The 21834-nt window shown below is 45.2% G+C and overlaps 1 protein-coding gene across 3 annotated transcripts in view; it reads left to right on the top strand.

Moving 5' to 3' along the window:
- PDE10A (phosphodiesterase 10A) overlaps positions 1-21834 on the top strand; it is a 384127-nt gene that overhangs the window by 78295 nt on the left and 283998 nt on the right. For all 3 annotated transcript variants that reach the window (XM_040429292.1, XM_040429293.1, XM_040429294.1), the window contains exon 2: positions 12251-12376. In XM_040429292.1, coding sequence (XP_040285226.1) covers positions 12251-12376 — 126 coding nt within the window. The remainder of the gene's footprint in view (positions 1-12250; positions 12377-21834) is intronic.

The following is a 21834-nucleotide window of genomic DNA, read 5'->3' as shown; positions in this document are numbered from 1 at the left end:
TTATGGGCGGTGGCCTGCTGCCGCTTTGTTGACTCTAGTTAACCTGGGGCCGATGGCACGTCCCCGTGACGGCGACGAACCATTCGGATGTCTGGCCTATCAACTTTCGATGTAATTGTCAGCTCAAAACCATTGTAAACTATGGGTAACTGGGAATCAGTGTTTGATTCCGGAGAGGGAGCCTGAGAAACGGCTACCACCTCCAAGGAAGACAAGCGGGTGGCGTGCAAATTACACACTCCCGACTCTTGGAGGTAGTGACGATAAATAGCAATACAGGACTCTTAAGATGCTCTGTTATTGGAATGAGTAATACAAAATTACAGGGGATTTTCACTGCAGTATTTTGGATGAGGAAACATTATACAGGAGAGGCCCTGTTGCCGCTTTGTTGCCTCTAGATAACTTCTATCTTCGTATCTAGATTAGGCCACAATATATACCTATGGGCCACCTTATCATGGTTTGCCTGTATCACCTGATTTCATGGCCATCCTAGGGCTTACAGGAGGTTCCTGAATACGGGATCGCCCCATCGGGGCGGCCATTCCGTTCTTTAGGCAGGGACATATGGTATACGGTGAGTATTAGGGAAAGATCCCCAATCGACTACTATCACCCTGCCTATGGGACTGCCCCTTCCTACATTGTGGAGGATTTATGACCATTGAGTCCCTATCGTATTCATCATTTTTTGTTTTGTTCAAAATATGTTTTTTGTGGGGTTGTTTTAAATTAGCATAATAAAGGTTACGTTTTATACTTAAGTGGTACTCTGTGATAGTCTAGATAACTTCTGCCTAATCGCACGTCCCTGTGACGTCCACAATCCGTTTGGATATCTTCCATATCAACTTTCGATGTAACAGTCAGCTCAAAGCCATTGTAACTTCGGGTAACGGGGAAACAGTGTTTGATTCCGGAGAGGGAGCCTGAAAAACAGCTACCACATCCAAGCAAGGCAGCATGCGCGCAAATGACCTATTAGGTATAATTAGCTGAGGGCCTGCAGGTGAGCTGACCCTTTAAAAGATTTGAGTTGCGGGCCTGCTGGTGAGCTGAGGTGGAACCGACAAACCCAACTTGATTTTGATGGCTGCATTAATCTGCAGGTGAACTTCATACAGTTCTACAGATTTGTTTCCATCTGCATCTTTCTCAACAATCTGTGGCCTCAGTCTTTTATCCAGACTCCAGTGATTTTGCCACTATGCGGCCTCCTCATGCTGCCATCTACACAGTATGTCACCTTGCCACTCATTTTCATCACCATGCTGCTGCTGATGCTGTTAAAAGGCCTTAAACTGATCACTAGGCCCACAATTTAATTAAGGTTTTGGAATCGATAAACCCAACTTGCTTTTGTGGCTGCATCAGTGGCGTAGCTAGAAATGACTGGGCCCCACAGCAGATTTTTGAATGGGGCTCCATCCCACAGTAATTTATTAGCGATTCCTTACTTTCATGCCGCCCCCATTCCTGTGGCTAGTAAAGATCGCTCTCTCAGACCAGGGCTGGTAGCTGTTCCATCCGTTTTATACATTGTCTATACTGTCACTGTATATCATTTCATTGTGTAATACTGTTGAGGGGGCCCTGACCAAATCCTTTGTCCTCCTCCTCCTGGATGGGTCAGGGCCCCAAATCTGCAGCTTCTCCTGCTTCCCTTATAGCTACGCCCCTGGTCTGCATTAATCTGCAGGTGACAGTCATACAGCTCCACAGATTTGTTTCCATCTGCATCTTTCCAAACAATCTGTGGCCTTAGTCTTTTATCCAGACTGCTTAAAAGGCCTTAGACTGATCACCAGGCCCACAAGTAAAAAGTCGATTTTATAGGAAAAATTGTTAGGAAACATTCTTTCCTGTATATTTACTTGTTTATAAAGTGCAAGTGCTGCCAAAAATTACAAGGAAGAGGCACTCCAATATAGGGGTGGGCGATATAGACGATATAGGCGATATGCGATATAAATTTGTGCCACAATATGGATTTTGAGCATATCGCCGGACCGCGATATGATCGCGCTCTCTGCGCGCACCATCTTCTCCTGAGCCGGCACACTGGGCACAGTGAGGAAGGAGAGAGTCCCTCCCTCCCCACTGTGCGCGGCTGCCGCTGACCACCAATGACAAAAGAGGAGGAGGGGAGGGACTGACAGTAAATCATTGAGTTTTCACGATCTCAGTGAGCGCGTGAAAACTCAAATCCGATGGTATATTCTAACCCCCAGGCGTTCCCATGGTGACAGGGACGCTTGCCTGGGGGTTAGACTATACAGGGCCACGCCGCTGACAGTAGAACATTTAAAAACCAATCAGTAACTTTAACTTTATTCATTGGTGATCTCTTTACTGTATACCTTACTAGGTCTTAGCTCTGATAACAGCAGGCAGTGCGGGGGGCGGCGCTCACTCACTGACGTCACGCGCCTGCTCCTCCCACTAGGCGGCGCAGGCACGTGAAGTCAGTGAGTGAGCGCCGCCCCCCGCACTGCCTGCTGTTATCAGAGCTAAGACCTAGTAAGGTATACAGTAAAGAGATCACCAATGAATAAAGGTAAAGTTACTGAATAGTTTTTAAATGTATTCCTGTGAGCGTCGGGGGGGGGGATCTGTGGATGGCACCGTTTAGGGGAGGGGGGTGTCTGTGGATGGCACCGTTTAGGGGAGGGGGGGTGTCTGTGGATGGCACCGTTTAGGGGAGGGGGGGGTGTCTGTGGATGGCACCGTTTAGGGGAGGGGGGGTGTCTGTGGATGGCACCATTTAGGGGAGGGGGGGGGATCTGGGGATGGCACCGTTTAGGGGAGGGGGGGATCTGTGGATGGCACCATTTAGGGGAGGGGGATCAGCTCCCTGCTGCTGTGTGCACAAAGCACAGGGCAGCAGGGAGAGTGTAAAGTCCTATTCACCCTAGTAGAGCTTTATTAGGGTGACTATGACAAGGGTTCTAGCCCTTAAGGAGACTAATAGTTATTAAATAAAAAGTAAAAAAAAGTTTAAACACGCCCCCCCAAATATAGAAAACAATATATCGCGATATATATCGCATATCGCACATGCTTTAAAATTATATCGCAATATAGATTTTGGGCCATATCGCCCACCCCTACTCCAATACAACCTGTATATCACATAAAGGAGGGCCTCATTCACATTGAGTTGCGGGTCTGCAGGTGAGCTGAGCCTCTAAAAAATTATATGTGAGGGCCTGCTGGTGAGCGGACCCTCTAAAAAATTATATTCGAAGGTCATATATGCGATTGCATTATATGTGACGAATGAGCAATGCATGTTGATATGACAGAAGAGGAGGAGGAGGATGAGAAAAGGAAGATTCAACCATATACCCTTATTTGTGGTGGAAGGGGTGCATTGGGAATACAGTCTATTAACTACATTAAAAACAACACATGTAAAGTGCCTTTATGTTCATCATCATTCCTCTGGTGGAGTCAAGAGGTCATGGTCAATCCAGGGCTTGTTCATTTTTATATGAGTCAACCTGTCAGCATTTTCAGTTGACAGGCAGATACGCTTATCTGTTATAATGACACCAGCAGCACTAAATACCCACTCAGACAAAACGCTGGCGGCAGGGCAGGCCAGCACCTCCAAAGCGTAAAGCGCCAGTTCGTGCTACGTGTCCAGCTTTGACACTTAGTAGTTGTAAGGCACTGAGGAATCATTGAGGATGCTGACACGGTCTGCTATGTACTCCTTCACCATCTTCCCAAATTTTTCTCTCCTTGTGGCAGTAGGCCGCACATCAGGGTGAGGGTGCTGGCGGGGTGTCATGAAACTGTCCCAGGCTTTGGAGAGTGTTGCCCTGCCTCTTTTGGAACTGCTGTGTGTTCCCCTTGTCTCCCCTCCTCGTTGGCAGATGGAAAATTTTGGAGCAATTTTTCAACAAGGATCTTTTGGTATTGCACCATTTTGCTCGTCCTCTCCACCAGAGGAATGAGAGATGAGAAGTTCTCTTTGTAGCGGGGGTCGAGAAGGGTGAACAAGCAGTAATCCATGTTGTTTAAAATGCATATAACGCGCGGGTTGCGGAAAAGGCAGCTTAACATGAAGTCAGCCATGTGTGCCAGAGTACCAACAGGCGAGACTTCGCTGTTGTCATCAGGAGGATCACTCCCAATCTCCTCATCCTCTTCTGCCCACCCACGCAGAACAGATGTAATTAAATTTCCATGGGTACTACCCTCTGTAGCTGAAGCAACAGTCTCCTGCTGCTCTTCCTCTTCAGCCTCCAATTCGCTCTGAGAAGACGAACTGAGGGTGGTCTGGCTATGATCACCCTGTGTAATGTCTTCCCCCATATCCACCTCTTCCACATGCACAGCGTCATCCTTAATTAAGAGCAGCGAGCGTTTGAGAAGACACAGAAGTGGGATGGTGACGCTGATAACAGAATTATCGCCGCTCACCATCTGTGTTGATTCCTCAAAGTTGCATAAAACCTCAAGGAGGTCAGCCATCCATGCCCACTCCTTGCTTGTGAATAGTGGAAGCTGACTGGAAAGGCGACGACTATGTTGCAGCTGGTATTCCACAACTGCCCTCTGCAGCTCACAAAGCCTGGCCAACATGTGGAACGTGGAGTTCCATCGCATGCTCGCGTCGCACAACAGCCGGTGAGCTGGCAATTTCAAGCGCTGCTGCAGCGTTGACAGACTGGCTGAAGCTGTTGGTGACTTGCAGAAATGTGCACACATCCGGCGCACCTTCGCCAGTAGCTCAGGCAAATTGGGGTATGTTTTTAGAAACCGCTGAACCACAAGGCATAGGAAGTGTCTAAGGTTGCCCAGCTCCAAAGCTGCCACCAAGTTACGTCCATTAACAGACACAACCATGCCTGGTTCTAGGTTGAGTGGCGAGAGCCACAGCTCAGTCTGGTCTCTTATCCCCTGCCACAGCTCTGCGGCAGTATGCCGTTTGTCACCTAGGCAGATCAGCTTCAGCACGGCCTGTTGCCGCTTCCCCACTGCAGTGCTACACTGGTTCCAGCTACCGACTGATGACTGACTGGTGATGTACGCGGATAATTCGGAGGCGGAGAAGTGGCAGAATCCCTGATGGAATTGGGGCCCGCAATCCTTGGCGTCTGTACCACCTGTGCCATCCCAGGGTACGACTTGCTCCCGGCCTCCACAACATTCACCCAGTGTGCCGTCAGGGTAATGTAGTGTCCCTAGCCGAAAGCCCTTGTCCATGTGTCCGTGGTTAAGTGGACCTTCCCAGTAACTGCTTTGGTCAGGGCATGTGTGATGTTACGGGACATATGTTGGTGTAAAGTGGGCACTGCAAACAGTGAAAAATAGTGGCAGCTGGGGACTACGTAACGAGAGACGGCCACATCAGGCTGCGGAAGGCCTCAGTGTCTACAAGCCTAAATGGCAACATTTCCAGGGCCAGTAATTTGGAAAGCTGTGCATTTAGTGCTATGGCCTGTGGGTGGGTGTCTGGGTATTTGCGCTTGCGTTCAAATGCCTGTGGTAATGACATTTGGACGCTGCGCTGGAACAGGGAAGTGGATGTGGTCGCTGATGGTGCTTGCAAAGGTCCAGGTGCAGGGCGGAAGGCATCCGGGCCTGCGTCTTGGACAGGAGATTGGCCAGCACGTAACACAGGGGAAGAGGAGGTAGTGGTGTGACCCGCAGACAGATTGTGGATCCAGGCATTCGGCCCACCTATTAGGATGCTTTGATGCCATGTGGCGGATCATGATGGTGGTGGTGAGGTTGCTAGTGTTCACGCCCTGGCTAATTTTGGTGTGGCACAGGTTGGAAATTTCTATTCTTTTGTCGTCCGCACTTTCCTCAAAAAGCCATACTGCCGAACACCTACCCCTTGGCAAGGGTGATTTACGCAAGGGGGTTCTCCGTGGAACAGTTGCGGGCCTGTTCGGTGGTGCCCGCCTTCTACCTTTTGCCACCCCACTGCCTCTTCCAGCCTGTTGCAGTGACGCAGATCCCTCCCCCTCTTTATGCTCTCCTCGCTTGGCTTGTTGCCACCTTCCCAGGTTGGGTCAGTGACCTCGTCGTCCAGCACCTCCTCTTACACTTCCTCACACTGATCATTCTCTTGATTTTTTGACCTAACCACAACCTCCGTGATTGACATCCTCTTCCTCAAACTCTTGAGACAGTAATTGCGGTTGAGTCATTGGCAACTGTGTCTCATCATCAGCCAGCTCATTAAACACTAATTGCCATTCCCCAGCGTCATGTTCTTGTGACTCTGGATGCTCAAGAGGTTGGGAATCGGGGCCCAAGATCTCAGGTCCCTTTTCAAGCATGCTTGGCGAGAGGGCCAAATCAATTAATGTCGATGAAAAGAGGTCCTCGAAATATCCGAGTGTGGGATCACTTGTTTGCCCAGACTGTAAAGAGAGGAAGGATGATCAGGGAGAGGATTGTGTGGACCAGACTCCTGGCTACTGAGACTGGACTTGGTGGAAGACAGGGTGGTGCTTAACCAACTGGAAGCACTATCTGCTGCAATCCAACTATCTCTTGTCCTGACACACACACGCTATTGCAGCGCAGATCTGACAATTCAATGCAGATACCGTTTATAGGAAAAATGTGGATAAATTATGAAAAAATATAATAGTTTTTGCTAATATTTTTCCCAATATCTGGGCCTGACCCACACACATACACACACACACACACACACACACACGCTATTGCAGCACAGATGTGACAATTCACTGCAGGGACTGTTTATAGGAAAAATGTGGATAAATTATGGAAAAAATATAATTGTTTTCAATAATATTCATCCTATCTCTGCCCCTGACACACAGAAGGTATTGCTGAACAGATGTCACAAGTCACTGCAGACACCCGCTATAGAAAAAGAATCGCAAAGTATGAAAAAAAATAATGTAAGACTACTTTGCAAGGTTAAATTGCTGCCACCACACACCATTGTCCTTAAAAGGACTTTTGGGTCTTTGAAACGTTTTAAAATTGAATAAATTGCGATCACAAACTCCCTACACTATCTGTCCCTTCCTAAACGCTGCTCTACCTGACTCTCAATGAGCCGAACCCGCGTCATTGGGTGCTATAACCCGATGACTCGTTCCGGCCAGCCAATCATTGTAATGCTTGTAGCCAATATGGCTACTGGCATTACAGTGATGGCAGTACTTACCTGCACGTTCATAAAACGTGCGGGAAGAAGACTCTAGCATGGCGCCCGAGCACATGCGGTACTTGGCCAAGTACCGCCATGTGCCGAGTATAGCGATGCTCGAGCCGAACAGATATTCGGCCGAGCATGCTCGCTCAACACTTGTATGTACCTCTTACAATTAGATTTTAGGATGCTTTTAAAAATATCCCATTTTGTGGCTGTATTTTTATTTTTTAGGACTTTCCAGTTAGTTAGCCTATAGCCTCTCTTAGTTGGCTAAATTTTGCTTTTATGAAGTTTGGTTTTTTTGATCCTTCCTTAAGAAACACTCTTTTGAATGACAATTGGAAGGTTATTACTTCATGGTCACCATTTCCCAGGTGTCCCCCAACCTGCACATCTGTTGTTCTGTCAGGTCTATTGATTAATACTAAGTCCAGTATGGCCATCTCTAGTTGGGTCCTGAACCAGTTGGGAAAGGTAATTGTCTTTGGTTATTGCCAAGAACTTGTTTCCTATATAGGTTTCAGTTTCCCAGTCCATATCTGGGTTGAAGTTCCCCATAATAACTACCTCATTACACCGTGCAACAATAATTTTGCCACTGAGAGAAAACTGTTTTCAAAATTATTCAATGCTTTCCAAGTCCTTCATTCATTTAGGCATACTTATGCATAGCAACATTTCGTGACGTGTTACAATTCTGACTTCGGATTTGTAATCCGCACACTTATTTAGTGTTGGACAAATGGTTTTTGCCCAGTAGCAGATGAAATTTCTTATTTTTTTAATTTATTTTTTTGCTGTATGGTGTTATGATTTGTCGTCTCATCTATCTCGTTTAGTAGTAGATTTTCTATGGACTCTGGTATATTAGGTGGTGTATAATAAACTCCTATTAGTATTTTATTTATTGTTTTTTGCCTCCATGTATTTCTACCCACAGTGACTCCACATGTTCATGTCACTCACTTATATCTTCACGGAGTGTGGGCTTTAGACAGGACTTTACATAAAGGCAGACCCCTCCCCCTCTCCAGTTTTTGCGATCCTTTCTAAACAGACTGTAACCTTGTACATTAACTGCCCAGTCATAGCTATTATCCAGCCATGTCTCAGTTATTCCCACTATGTCATAGTCCTCCTCACACATCACTAATTCCAGATCCCCAGTTTTATTAGTCAAGAGGCTTGTGTATATTTTTTACCCTACACCTTTCCTTCTGAACTGTTCTAGTCCCTCTGGAAATTGAAAGTGGAATCCTATTGATTGCTATGGGCCACTAAAGGCCCCTTTACACTGCTCAATTGAGCAGACTATTGTCGGGAAGGAATTGTTTCATCCCGACAGTCACCTGCTTGTCAGTGAAGGAGACCACTACATTTACATTCATCGATCTCCTCCACAGTATGAGGAGGAGCGATCACTAATGCCATTGCGGGGCCCCATACAGAATCTTTGTTTGCCGGCAATAGAGTGCTGATGATGATTTACGTGACCGCATTCAATTATCTGATGAATGAGCGCTTCATGACTGGATCTTCATTCCAAGCTGCCAGCAATGAATTCATTCATAACTTCTAGCAGGAAAAAGACTCAGCACATCATGGACTAAAAAAAATAGATGCTCGAGAATTGGTATTACACAGAGAATGCAAGTGCTTACTAATACAAACATGTCAGGAGAAGTTACAGTTCCTCTTCAAGATCCTCAATTTTTATGCAATTTAACCATAAAGAAGCACTCCCACAAAATATTTTATTTTCTAAGTTCACAGTTCAGTTATTTGATCAGTTATTTCCATCAGTGATTTTGAGCCAAAACTAGGTGCGGGTCAAAAACACAGAACAGATTCAGATCTTTACATTATACCTTATGTCTGAGTAACCTTCACTACTGGTTTTGACTCACAATGACTGATGGAAATAACTGGTCAAGTACCTGAAGTGTGAATACAGTCTGTCTTGTTAGGTGCATGATATACAGTGAAGGTAATCTTCTTACCAGTAACCAACAAGAGCCAAAACCAATAACCCCACAAAAAATTTGGAAAACACTCATAAAATATATGTAGTTTATTAAGACAAAAAATAAATATACAATGACACGAAGGCACAAGGTAATGGGGGATGGGACGCCCCGTGTATCGGAGCCGTGAACCCCCACCCTCACATATACTAAACTAACAGGGGAACATGCCAAGAGCACTGGGTGCAAACCTGCACTGTAGTGGGTGAGATGTAAATTCACCCAAAATAACATCTAAATAGACGCATTCCGCAAATGTACAAAAAATCTCCTAGTCACACATATCAAGGTTGCCCGCCATATGGCTATCGTGGCCTGCCTGTATGAAGGAACAAACAGCCAGGTCACATAACCCAGAGCAACATGAGCCAGAGCAACAATGGTATGTGTAAGCAGTAACAGCAAAATGAAGCACAAAAACATAGATTACAGAATGCACAAGTTACCCATGATGTGCGGAAGCACCGAGTGTCTGACCAGAGCTGAACCTCGACGCGCGTTTCGCCAAGAAAGGATCCTCTCCTGGGGGTTCACGGCTCTGATACACGGGGCGCCCCATCCCCCATTACCTTGTGCCTTTGTGTCATTGTATATTTATTTTTTGTCTTAATAAACTACATATATTTTATATGAGTGTTTTCCTCATTTTTTGTGGGGTTATTGGTTTTGGCTCTTGTTGGTTATAGTACATTATACTAGACCCCAGTGCATTGTTTGTACATTATCAGAGTTTTCTTATTGGTTGGTCAAAATCTTCTAACCAGTGACTGTATTTGTGTATTCTGATCCTTAGCTGTGTCATATGACCAGAACTTTGATCGCCAACTGACACAGGACAGAAGGTCAGTTATTTCTGTAGTCATTCCTATGAGACTGACATTGAGGCTCCCATAGGAATATACACAGGGAAACTGGCTTCCTGTCCACACATAAGATGCTGTGTTATTTGGAAAGTCATAGTGACGGTCACATGACACAGCTGAGGATCATAAGAGAGGGGATAGCTCACAAATACAGTCACTGGTAAGATTCCATTCACTACAGTTCACATCATGTAGCTTTGTAACAGGTCAGAGAATACAATTTTTTGTGGGGGTGCTTCTTTAAAAATACCTAAATGATTATTGCTGTGTGCCCTGGAGGAGCCAGTGCAGAGGATGGGAGTTGTAGTGGCCCTAATGAGATTGTGTCATGGTGTACTCCCTATGGCCGTTGTTCCCTGGAAATCGGTGAAGAGGAAAGGTAGTTTGAAGAATCAGACCAGAAGTAAATGAATAACGGTCTCTTTTTACTTGGCGCCAGTTATAACATGTGGTGCATCCAGCAGTTTTCAGTACAAAGTGCAAGTAAGTTCTGACACCAGATGAGAAGATTTGGTGGCTGGTTGGATGGCAATTGATTGGCACTGGTAGACAGTTGTGGATATAGGTGTCTACTGTAATACAGGCTTGATTTTAGTCTGGCATAGCAGTGGTTTAGGTGATTGGTGTCTGAGCCATAGTCTCTCTCCATGCAGAAGTGTTGTAATTTCACTGATCACTCTGCTGTCTTGTCACACTGATGCTTTCTGGAAGCTGTGTTCTGAATTGTGATGGTCTCTCTAGAGTGTTGGTCTCACAGGAAAATTGGACAGGGTTCTTAGGAGTATGAGCTCTGGCATGTGCTTCCTCTTCCTTCTCTGGATTGGAACTCTACTTCCTGGCTTCCAACTTCTACCAAGAGGGGAAGAACAGGGTGGTTAGCCCTGTTCCTGCCAACCATATTTTCCATAGCTTGAATAAAGGCATAAACGCAAAATATATAACATGACAATGCTATATACAATGCATGATAAACATTTGCAGATACCCCCAGGTCTGCGGTACTGCACTATATCACTCAAACTCATGCATTAGAGAGAAGCAATATATGAGGCTGAGACCTACGCCAGAAAATCCTGAAAACCAAGTTTCTTTCAGATATCATAGATCACATTGCTTAGCTACTTGTGATTGGTACAGGTTTCCTAGAACTATTCAAAAAGTTATCAATTTTTCTAATAGTTCCAAGGCATTTACGATAGTCAGTCAGTACATTTATAATGTTGTATGAGTTTAAATGTTTTATAGTTGTAAGGAAACGTGACAGATTTGTAAATAGTGGAATAAGTGTTGGAGAGAATCCATTTCTCAGTTCCTCAAATGGCTTAAGAGCATCATTTTAAATACTGTAACTTGCAATGTAGAAAATGTTTAGACCTTTAGAGTACTCCATCTGATACTAATAAAAAGTTAGTTCCCAGATAATGTGAAAGAAAATATGTAAAATATAAAGATTTCCCGGGAACAAACTTTTTGCCTTTTAACCAGAAGGACTAACTATAGTACCAAGTAAATACTAAAAGAATAGTGATAATGAGTTTCTGCTTGCAGGACAATGGGCCTCAAGATACAGTACTATACTCCCACCCAATTAATTGTTGTATTTGTGATGCATAATAGTAATATTTAGGCTGGGTTCACATGTGACTGAATAGCTGAATTTGCCATTGCAGATTTTCTTGTGGGTAATCTGCAGCGCTGTACAGTCCCAGAACTCTCATCTAAGTTCTGCATGCAAAAACCGTAGTGTAAAATTGACCTGAAATTAGTAGCATGTCAACTTGTGCTGAGGCTCTTCCCCACAGATTTCACCGTTTTGCAATCTGCAGTGAGGGTGAAATCAATAGGCCTTTCTGCTGCAAAACAACACATTTAATACATGCAGTTTTTGTTGCCTTTTTTTGCTGCAGAACCACTACATTTTCTGTTAGGAGAGTGCTAAACTACCCCTATCAATGGGGAGTTTCGGTGATTCTTGCCTTATGTTGGGTCCTTCATTTCTTAAATGACCATCTTGTTTAATAAATATACTATTATAATGTTCTTTTGCATCTTTGTCATGTGAAAGAATCCGTGGAGAGATCTGACCCTAGGAAGAGGCATGCTCACTTTCTTATATGTGAGATATTATAGCATGTATGGCCATCTACGGAATGGGACTTTTGTGTTAACAGAGATTGTTGACTCCATATTCTGTTTAATTTTAGATTTGACGGATGAGAAAGTAAAGGCATATCTCTCTCGCCATCCTCAACTGCTGGATGAATTTGTATCAGAAAGTGTTGCTTCGGAAACAGTAGAAAAATGGATGAAAAAGAAGAACTTGTATGAAGGTAAGAACAGAATCGACATTTGTAACTTCACTCTTGAGTCTTGCTTGTTCTGATATGAGAAGCACATAGTGAAAAACAGAAAAGAACAAGCAAATTGTCCTGAAACAACTTCATTGTACTGGTTTCACTAGCGTAGCACCCCTAAAAGTAAGACGATTACTTAAAGGGGTTGTCTTGCTTAAGCAAATAACATGTATCATGTAGACAAAGTTAATACATGGCACTAATGTATTGCGATTGTCCTTAATGCCTCATTTGCTGGCTTGATTCATTTTTCCATCACAACCTTGACTGTTCTGCTTCCTTCCCAACCTTTAAGGCCTCATGCACACGACAGTATTTTTTCACGGTCCGCAAAACGGGGTTCCGTTGGTCCGTGATCCGTGACCGTTTTTTCGTCCGTGGGTCTTCTTTCTCGTTTTGGTGTCCGCCTGGCAGTGCGGAGCCAGACGGATCTGTTTGACGTTGACACAATATGGTGCAATTGCAAACTGATCCGTCCCCCATTGACTTTCAATGTAAAGTCAGGAGTCCCTATTATACCATCGGATCAGAGTTTTCTCCAATCCGATGGTATATTTTAACTTGAAGTGTCCCCATCACCATGGGAACGCCTCTATGTTAGAATATACCATCGGATTTGAGTTACATCGTGAAAACTCATATCCGACAGTATATTCTAACACAGAGGCGTTCCCATGGTGATGGGGACGCTTCAAGTTAAAATATACTACGAACTGTGTACATGACTGCCCCCTGCTGCCTGGCAGCACCCGATCTCTTACAGGGGGCTGTGATCCGCACAATTAACCCCTCAGGTGCCGCACCTGAAGGGGTTAATTGTGCGTATCATAGCCCCCTGTAAGAGATCAGGGGCTGCCAGGCAGCAGGGGGCAGACCCCCCTCCCTGCCCAGTTTGAATATCATTGGTGGCCAGTGTGCGGCCCCCCAGGCCCCCTCCCTCCCTCTATTGTATTATCATTGGTGGCCAGTGTGCGGCCCCCCTCCCTCCCTCTATTGTATTATCATTGGTGGCCAGTGTACGGCCCCCCCTCCCTCCCTCTATTGTATTATCATTGGTGGCCAGTGTGCGGCCCCCCCTCCCTCCCTCTATTGTATTTTCATTGGTGGCCAGTGTGCGCCCCCCCGGCCCCCCCTCTCTCCCTCTATTGTATTATCATTGGTGGCCAGTGTACGCCCCCCCCCCCCGGACCCCCCTCTATTGTAGAGGGGGGGGGCCGGGGGGGGGGGCACACTGGCCACCAATGATAATACAATAGAAGGAGGGAGGGGGGGCCGCACACTGGCCACCAGGGATAATACAATAGAGGGAGGGGGGGGGCGCACACTGGCCACCAATGATGATACAATAAAGGGAGGGACCGCACTGGCCACCAATGATATTAAAACTGGGGAGGGAGGGGGGTCTGCCCCCTGCTGCCTGGCAGCCCCTGATCTCTTACAGGGGGCTATGATACGCACAATTAACTCCTTCAGGTGCGGCAAGTGAAAACTCAGCTCTGAAAAAGCTTTCATGCAAACAGATCTTCAGATCAGTCTGTATGAAAGTAGCCTACGGACACGGATCACGGACATGGATGCCAATCTTGTGTGCATCCGTGTTTTCTCACGGACCCATTGACTTGAATGGGTCCGTGAACCGTTGTCCGTCAAAAAAATAGGACAGGATACACGGATCACGGAGGCGGATGACAAACGGTGCATTTTCCAAGTTTTCAACGGACCCATTGAAAGTCAATGGGTCCGCAGAAAATCACGGAAAACGGAACAACGGCCACGGGTGCTCACAACGGTCGTGTGCATGAGGCCTAACTCTTAGACTGGCATGTGCTGTGTTGGTCTTGATGGGCCTTGCACCACTGGAGGTGACATTTAATTTATCATAATTTATCAAATTAAATGCCTCCTCCGGCAGTCCGTGCGCCAAACTGAACTCTAGCAGCTAAGAGCTGCTATTTTCAGTTATTATTTATGCCAGTTTTGGGCAATGCTAGTTGCGACTAAAGTTGCAAAAATGGGTTTTGCGACTTTTTAGCACCAGAAAACTGACACAGGGAGGAAGAAAATTCCCCCAAAGTCTTGTTCACCCTGCCTAGCATGACTAAACCTAGTTGGTACTTCACAACTGATACATTAATTTTACCTGGTCATATGTTCATGATTTTAACAAGTCCTGTCATAATTAAATTGATTTTCCATTTTATCCATTTACAGTTGTTATATTTGCAGTTCACAACTATAACTTAAAGGGGATAACCATTTACTATCAATATACTCATTAAATCCTCACAGCTAGGAAAGTTCAGTAATTGGAAGCCAATGCAAGTAAAGTTAAAATCCCCTGTGACAAAGTTCCTACGAGTAAAGATGCAGTTGGCAGCAGAAATATATAAGCTTGTCACAGGATCTTAACTTTGTTTAATAAAGACTTAAAGGGGTATTCTCATGTTTAAGATCATATCTCATATGATCCAACTGATGCCCTCCGTCATTTTTCAAATTTAATGTCATTAAAAAAAACTCACCCATGTTCTAATTATTCTGTTTATGTAGTGCCACAGTTGTATCCTGTATCCAAGGGATACGGCCCGCTCCTCTGCCGCATCTCTGGGCCGCGGCTGCGCAGAGAGGACCTTTGTTTCACCCAGGCAGCCGGTCTGTTGCTCGGGAGCGCGCATGCCGACTGCCACGCATGCGCATTAGAACATTCACGCCGCATCAGCTAGGGAGAGGATTGGAGCTGCTGGGACAACAGACGTGATGGCAGAGCAAAGAAATAAGGAAGTGCCTGCTGCCATATGCTCTCCGATCGCTGGGCTTGTTGGGGGGCAGGACTTGTTGGTGTATTAAAGGCACTGGGGGTGGCTGATGGAGGCATATTGGGGGCTGCACTTGTCTAGGGCACTTCCTTCATGGTGCCAGCAACTAGCTGTCAATTGTGCCCACTTTTGGTGCTGGTTAGCCATTTGTTTATTATGCTCCTGTATGCCAATTTCCCCCAGTACGATGCCAACCAGACGCTGTGGTTTTCTCCAAACTAGGGCAGAAAAAGAACACTTCTGTCAGGCTCTGCTCATTCCAAAAGGTTGAAATCCCTCCCTTTATAGCTATAAGTAAAGATCTTTGGACAGTTCTCTTTACCAGGCTCCACCACTGGTTATATGTACGGCTGATATTGCCAGTGGTGAGACAACTAACATATGTAGTACATATACAGATGATGTGTCATTCGTCCGACACTGAAGACATGTTTGAATGATATATCAGTAGTCTCACCAGAGGCGATTTGTGCATGTGATATGTATGGCTCATCTGTCAGTATTCCACCACTGGTAACATGTATGTATGATATGTAAATAGTCCACCGCTGGTGATATGTATGTATGATATGTACAGATGATAACACAGGAGTCCACCACTGGTGATGATGGAGGCATATTGGGGGCTGATGGAGGCGCTGGGGGGACTGATAGAAGTGTATTGGAGGCACTGGGGGTGGCTGATGGAGGCATATTGGGGGCTGCTGGAGGCATATGGGGGCTGACGGAGGCAATGCGACTGAACCACTTGATATACTGCACTACTACATCGGTCTATTCCCCTCCCCCACCAGCAATGTGGCTGTCTAGCTACATACATTGCCCTGCTGTATATAGTAGACAGAAACAGAAATATACCCCAATAACTAAAGTAAAGCGCTACATCGACATACACAGCTCTGCTGTGTGAAAATGCTGCAGTTAGGGTACTTTCACACCCGGATCCTGTCGGATCTGTCGTGCGCTATTTCGCCGTGCCAGCCGGGCGCCGCTCCGTCCCCATTGACTATAATGGGGACGGGGTCGGAGCTCCGGCGCTGCACGGCAGTGCACGGCGAAAGCCGTCGGACTAAAAAGTGCAGTACTTTTAGTCCAGCGGCCTTTCACCGCACACTGCCGTGCAGCGCCGGAGCTCCGACCCCATCCCCATTATAGTCAATGGGGACGGAGCGGCGTCCGGCGGGCACGGCAAAATAGCGCACGACGGATCCGACAGGCTAAACAGCCTGTGGGATCCGGCGTGCTGCAAGTGTGAAAGTACCCTAATGTGTATGCTGATGTAGCAGCTTACTATACTAGTATAAGTGGGTAGGTTTCAATCTATGACATACAGCAGGGCAGTAGAACTATATGTACAAAGCCATATTGCTGGCTGGGAGAGGGGAATAGACAGATGTAGCAGAGCTGAAACCTTTGCTTGTGGGGGAGGACAGTGACCTTTTACTGTGTAAGAAAAACTTAGCATTGCTCTGAGAGTGAGGATTTAACAGCAGAAGCTGCTTCATATAGACAGCAGGCTGCCAGACTGATGAGTCATACATTCCGCATGAACTAGCACTAGTTCTCAGTGTGATGTAATAAGGAGGCGTGGCCGGCCTTCACTTGAACTGCCTAAGCCCGCCCAGCCTGAGAAGCTTGGAAAGCAGGAAGTGAAATGCAGAGCTGCTGCAGGGGAGGCTCAAATAGCAAGATGAGAATACCCCTTTAATCATTTTCTAACTGTATGCACATACAATATACATGTGTGGCTTGGAGTTTTACAAAATTAATATTTTTTTCTCTCCAATCTCAGTCACTGAAATGTGTTGTCATAGGCCTTGTAATATAGCTATGTGGATTCTTCCAGCAGAAATTTTGATTTCTTATATTAGCAATGTAGCTATATACTGGGTATACGATTATTTCTTTTCACTAAAGATTTTTTTTTTTTGTTGATCATTGTTAAAATCTTAAAGTAAAAGTCTGGCCTCCAATAAAGTAGTATATGCAATAATTGTTAGTAATGAGAAAAAAGTGTGTGGGGGTGTCTTCTACCTAACTGGTGCCCACATCGATTTTCGTTTTTGGTATTATGTTATTTTCACTTTTAACATTTTATTTTATTTTTTTGCCTGCTTTGTATAACATTTTTCTCTGGATTGTCCTGATCTCATGTGTCTGCATTGTTATATTTTTCTTTTCTTTATTATTTATCATCTCTTATCCATGGTGGGGTTCATACAATTATGATATGTGTCATGATGCTCCTGTGAGCACCGCAACCTTTTCTCAGCTTTTCCTAGGCCAGTGCCAACACATTCATGTGTCACGTGGCCTACAGCCTACTGTTCAAGTGAATGAGGCTGAGTGCAATATCGATCATAGGCGCTATGCTTGGTAGGCTAAAAGAAGGCAGTTGCCTGCTCAAAATGGCTGATTGGCAGGGGTTGGGACCCCTACCAGTCACAGAGGATCCAGAGGATAGGTTATCAGTTGAAAAAAAAAAATAACTGCCTCCCACCTTAGATCAGTGGTTTGACAAAGTGGACCAGAAATATGCATGATGGAGGAGTTAGCTGGATGGGCTAACAGAGCACATGCTAAGTATGTTAGGCTGTGGAATCCTTTAAAAACATTTAGACAACTTCACTAGCTTGGCTCCACCATAATAGGTGGCAGTTGGGAGCCTGTGTCTATTCGGGTCGCTTCTGTCTCTGCATCTGCCTTTGTTTCCGCATTTGCCTTCGTCGTGGAATCTTACCTTTTCTGAGATCTGTGCCTGTGTCCAGGCTTTAATGAAGATATGTCACCTCATTTTTGGCTTTGTATCAGCTGCAACTGGAAAATGTCCATGGTTGTTTATCCCTGTTCGCCCCTCCCCCCCTTATTTGTATCTGTTTAATTGTGTATGTTAACCCCCTCTCCCCTCCCTTCCCAATATGTCTCTACTCATTCCCTGGATACATGGAACTTTTATTGTTTGACATGAAGTGAACTTTGCATCCTTGTATCATTTTGCTCACTTGTCATGACAGAAAATCTGATTGATAAATTTTATTTAAAAAAAATAAAAAAATCCTGTAATACCCTTTTAAACACACAGCTACATCAACCAGTACAGATGTGAAGTGCAATATAGGGCATGTGGGTGATGTCGACAAACGGGTCAGGTTCTGAGTAATAATTTATAAAAAAAAAATGGCTGGCCTAGAAAAATGTGTTTTTAGGAAATACTTAAAACTGTGTATGTTGGGGACTGATCTGATTGTCCGGGTTTTGCATTCTAGAGAATTAGTGCAAACACAGGATTGGGAGGTTTGGATTTTGAAGTATGTTAGTATTACAATACTGGCAGATATGGAGAGCAGCAAAGCTGTAGAGAGCTTTGTGGGTAAATGTAGTAAATTGTAGTGTAGTCTATAGCAGATGTATAGGACAGGCTAGTGGCATCAGTGTAGCATTTTCGCGGTAAAAAAAAAGGTGGATTCTGGAAATGGTTTTGAGGTGCAGTTGGCGTGATTGTGCCAGTGACGGGACAATGAGATCTCCTTTTACCACTGGGATAATGGCAAAAGATGGGCTCTATTAGCCTTTTATTTAATTAGAGCTATTGGGATGGAATTATATGTACTGTACCCGTTTATTTGTGTGCAAAGAAGAATGTGCAGTGAATTTCAATTGCCCTAAATGTCAATTGGCCAAGGATTTGCCTAAGGAACTATGCAAAAGTTGCCCTTAGTTTGCATTTCTTAAAGGGCTTCTGTCACCCCACTAAAGTAAATTTTTTTTTTTGGGCTAGTTAAATTACTTATCCCTGCGATATTGAAAATATAATGGTGTTACTTACTTTTATTCAGCAGTTTCTTCTAAAAACGAACTTTATAATATGTAAATTAGGTCTCTACCAGCAAGTAGGGCGGCTACTTGCTGGTAGCAGCTGCAGAAAACCGCCCCCTCGTCGTGTTGATTGACAGGGCCAGCCGGGATCTCCTCCTCCGGCCAGCCCTGTCGGCATTTTAAAAATTGCGCGCCTGTGTTCATTCTGCGCAGGCGCTCTGAGATGAGGAGGCTCGCCTCCTCAGAACTCCCTCAGTGCGCCCTGCGCCGATGACATCACCGAAATAGAAGACGTCATCGGCGCAAGCGCACTGAGGGAGTTCTGAGGAGGCGTTTTTAGAAGAAACTGCTGAATCAAAGTAAGTAACACCATTATATTTTCATATATCGCAGGATAAGTAATTTAACTAGCCCAAAAAAAAAAAAAGACTTTAGTGGGGTGACAGAAGCCCTTTAACTTCTACTTCTATCCTCCAGATAATCTGTGTGTAATGCAACTGTGACTGAGCTATGAGCTCCCGGCTGTGTTTATTTTTAATTCTGATTACTTTTATGTCATAAAGGTAACGTGCTATAAACCAGGGGTAGATAGAAGGTAGGCCGCTATAAGCCAGGGGTAGATGGTAGGGTGCTATAAGCCAAGGGTAGATGGTAGGGCGCTATAAGCCAGGGGGAGATAGAAGATAATGCGCTATAAGCCAGGGGGAAGGTAGAAGGTAGGGTGCTATAAGCCAGGGGTAAATGGTAGGGCGCTATAAGCCAGGGGGAGGTAGAAGGTAATGCGCTATAAAGCCAGGGGGAGATAGAAGGTAACGGGCTATAAGCCTGGGGCAGATAAAAGGTAACGGGCTATAAGCCAGGGGCAGATAAAAGGTAACGGGCTATAAGCCTGGGGCAGATAAAAGGTAACGGGCTATAAGCCAGGGGCAGATAAAAGGTAACTGGCTATAAGCCAGGGGCAGATAAAGGGTAACGGGCTTATAAGCCAGGGGCAGATAAAAGGTAACTGGGCTATAAGCCAGGGGCAGATAAAAGTACGGACTATAGCCAGGGGTAGATAGAAAGTATCATGCTATAAACTATGGTGTAGATAGAAAGTATCATGCTATAAGCTAGGGGGTAGATATATTGAATTCATAACAATTAACTGTTGTGTTGGTTGGACGGTGGTCATTCAATTTCCTTGTTGAAGTATTTTTGTTACAACTATGGATAATCTGAAGGGAGTCAGGTCATCTTGCCGATCTATGCCTGCATGGTCAGGAGCCACGCAAACAGCTTATTATCCCCTTGGATGAGTTTGCACATGGCAGGTTTGTTGCAGAAATGTCTGCAACTGAAAGTCAGTTCCATACGTCTAAATGGGGTTTCTTCTGCTTGGATTTCTGCAAAACAGATTAAGATGAATGGGATGGTTGTAGAAGGTAATCTTTTGTGCATGCAGGAATATACCCTTCAAGGGGTTGCGTACCTTTGGGATTTTTGGCAAAACCCCTTTCTGGGCTGACCTGTGAAGAGTATCATAACTCTGTGCTTCCCGATGCTGGCTCCCCAATCCTTCTCTCCCTGGCCTTGGCTTCTCTGCTGCTGTCCCAGGATGTTAACGTCTGCTTCGAAGCCCTTGCAGCTGATCGCTGGACATAACCGTGACCTGCTCCCCTAGTGTCCACGTGGACCATTTGTGGCCAGCCAATTGTCCTGCAACAGCATCAAAACAGAAGTTTCCATCCAGGGAGAGCGGCAGTGCAGCCAAGGCCAGGGAAGAGAAAGAGCGGGAAGCACATAAGTAGCTTCCCTTGGCAAGTGTACCCAAGAGGAGGAGAAATTGTTAAAACCCTCTCTCCGAAGGTGTACAACCTCCTTTAAAGTTACTTATTCTTTCTTCTCTCAATGAAGGATATGCCTAATGCATATTTCATCTTTATTTTTTCATATGTTTATGTAGCGAAAGGGACCAATTAGCATGCAACTTTGGGCCCTTTTACATGCACTGATCATCGGGAATTGTCGCATGTAAATATTGAGCTGATCAAAACCGTCAAATGAGCAATCGTTTGTCAGGTGATGGCATCTTAAGACTGGGGGCTGTGTGAAGATGTGCTCTGCTACAGCAATTCTCAGAAGTCATGCCACCAAAAACCTAAAAATAACCCACCAGCCAAATCATTTGCAATCTAATGTGACTTGCATAGTATCTTTAGCATTTTTGTTATGTGGGTGCAACATATGTTAGCTGAAATATTATGCACCACCAAAAATCCTTTTGTCTGCAGCACATCAGCCTTCAGTTTGCATAGGCCACGTAAAAGACCCTTTCAAGGCTCTGGGATTTTTCATTTTTGTTTTCACTCCCTGGCCTTCCCAAGGCATAACTTTATTTTTCCATCCACAGCTACTAGAGTGATCCAGGGAGTTATCTGATTGGCCTTACTGAGTCAGGAAGGAGTTTTTTTTTCCCCTTAAGGGCTGTTTCACACGGACGGATGCCGTGCGTGACATCCGCTGCGTGAATGACAGCCAAGACCCGATGCGGACAGCAAAGCACGGAGCATTAACATGACTGATAATGCTCCGTGCCTCTCTGTGGATCTCTTTACTACGAAATCACAGTGAGATAAAGTTGTCACTGTGATTCGTAGTAAAGAGATCACAGAGAGGCATGGAGCATTATCAGTCATGTTAATGCTCCGTGCTTCTGCTGTCCGCATCGGGTATTGGCTGTCATTCACGCAGAGGATGGCACGCACGGGCATCCGCTCGTGTGAAAACAGCCCTAAGTGGGGAAAATTGGCTTCTACCTCA

The sequence above is a fragment of the Bufo bufo genome, chromosome 4 (assembly GCF_905171765.1).
Source record: "Bufo bufo chromosome 4, aBufBuf1.1, whole genome shotgun sequence".
Classification (NCBI taxonomy): domain Eukaryota; kingdom Metazoa; phylum Chordata; class Amphibia; order Anura; family Bufonidae; genus Bufo; species Bufo bufo.
Note: the sequence above shows the minus strand (reverse complement) of the source record. Positions and strands in the feature narration are given on the sequence as shown.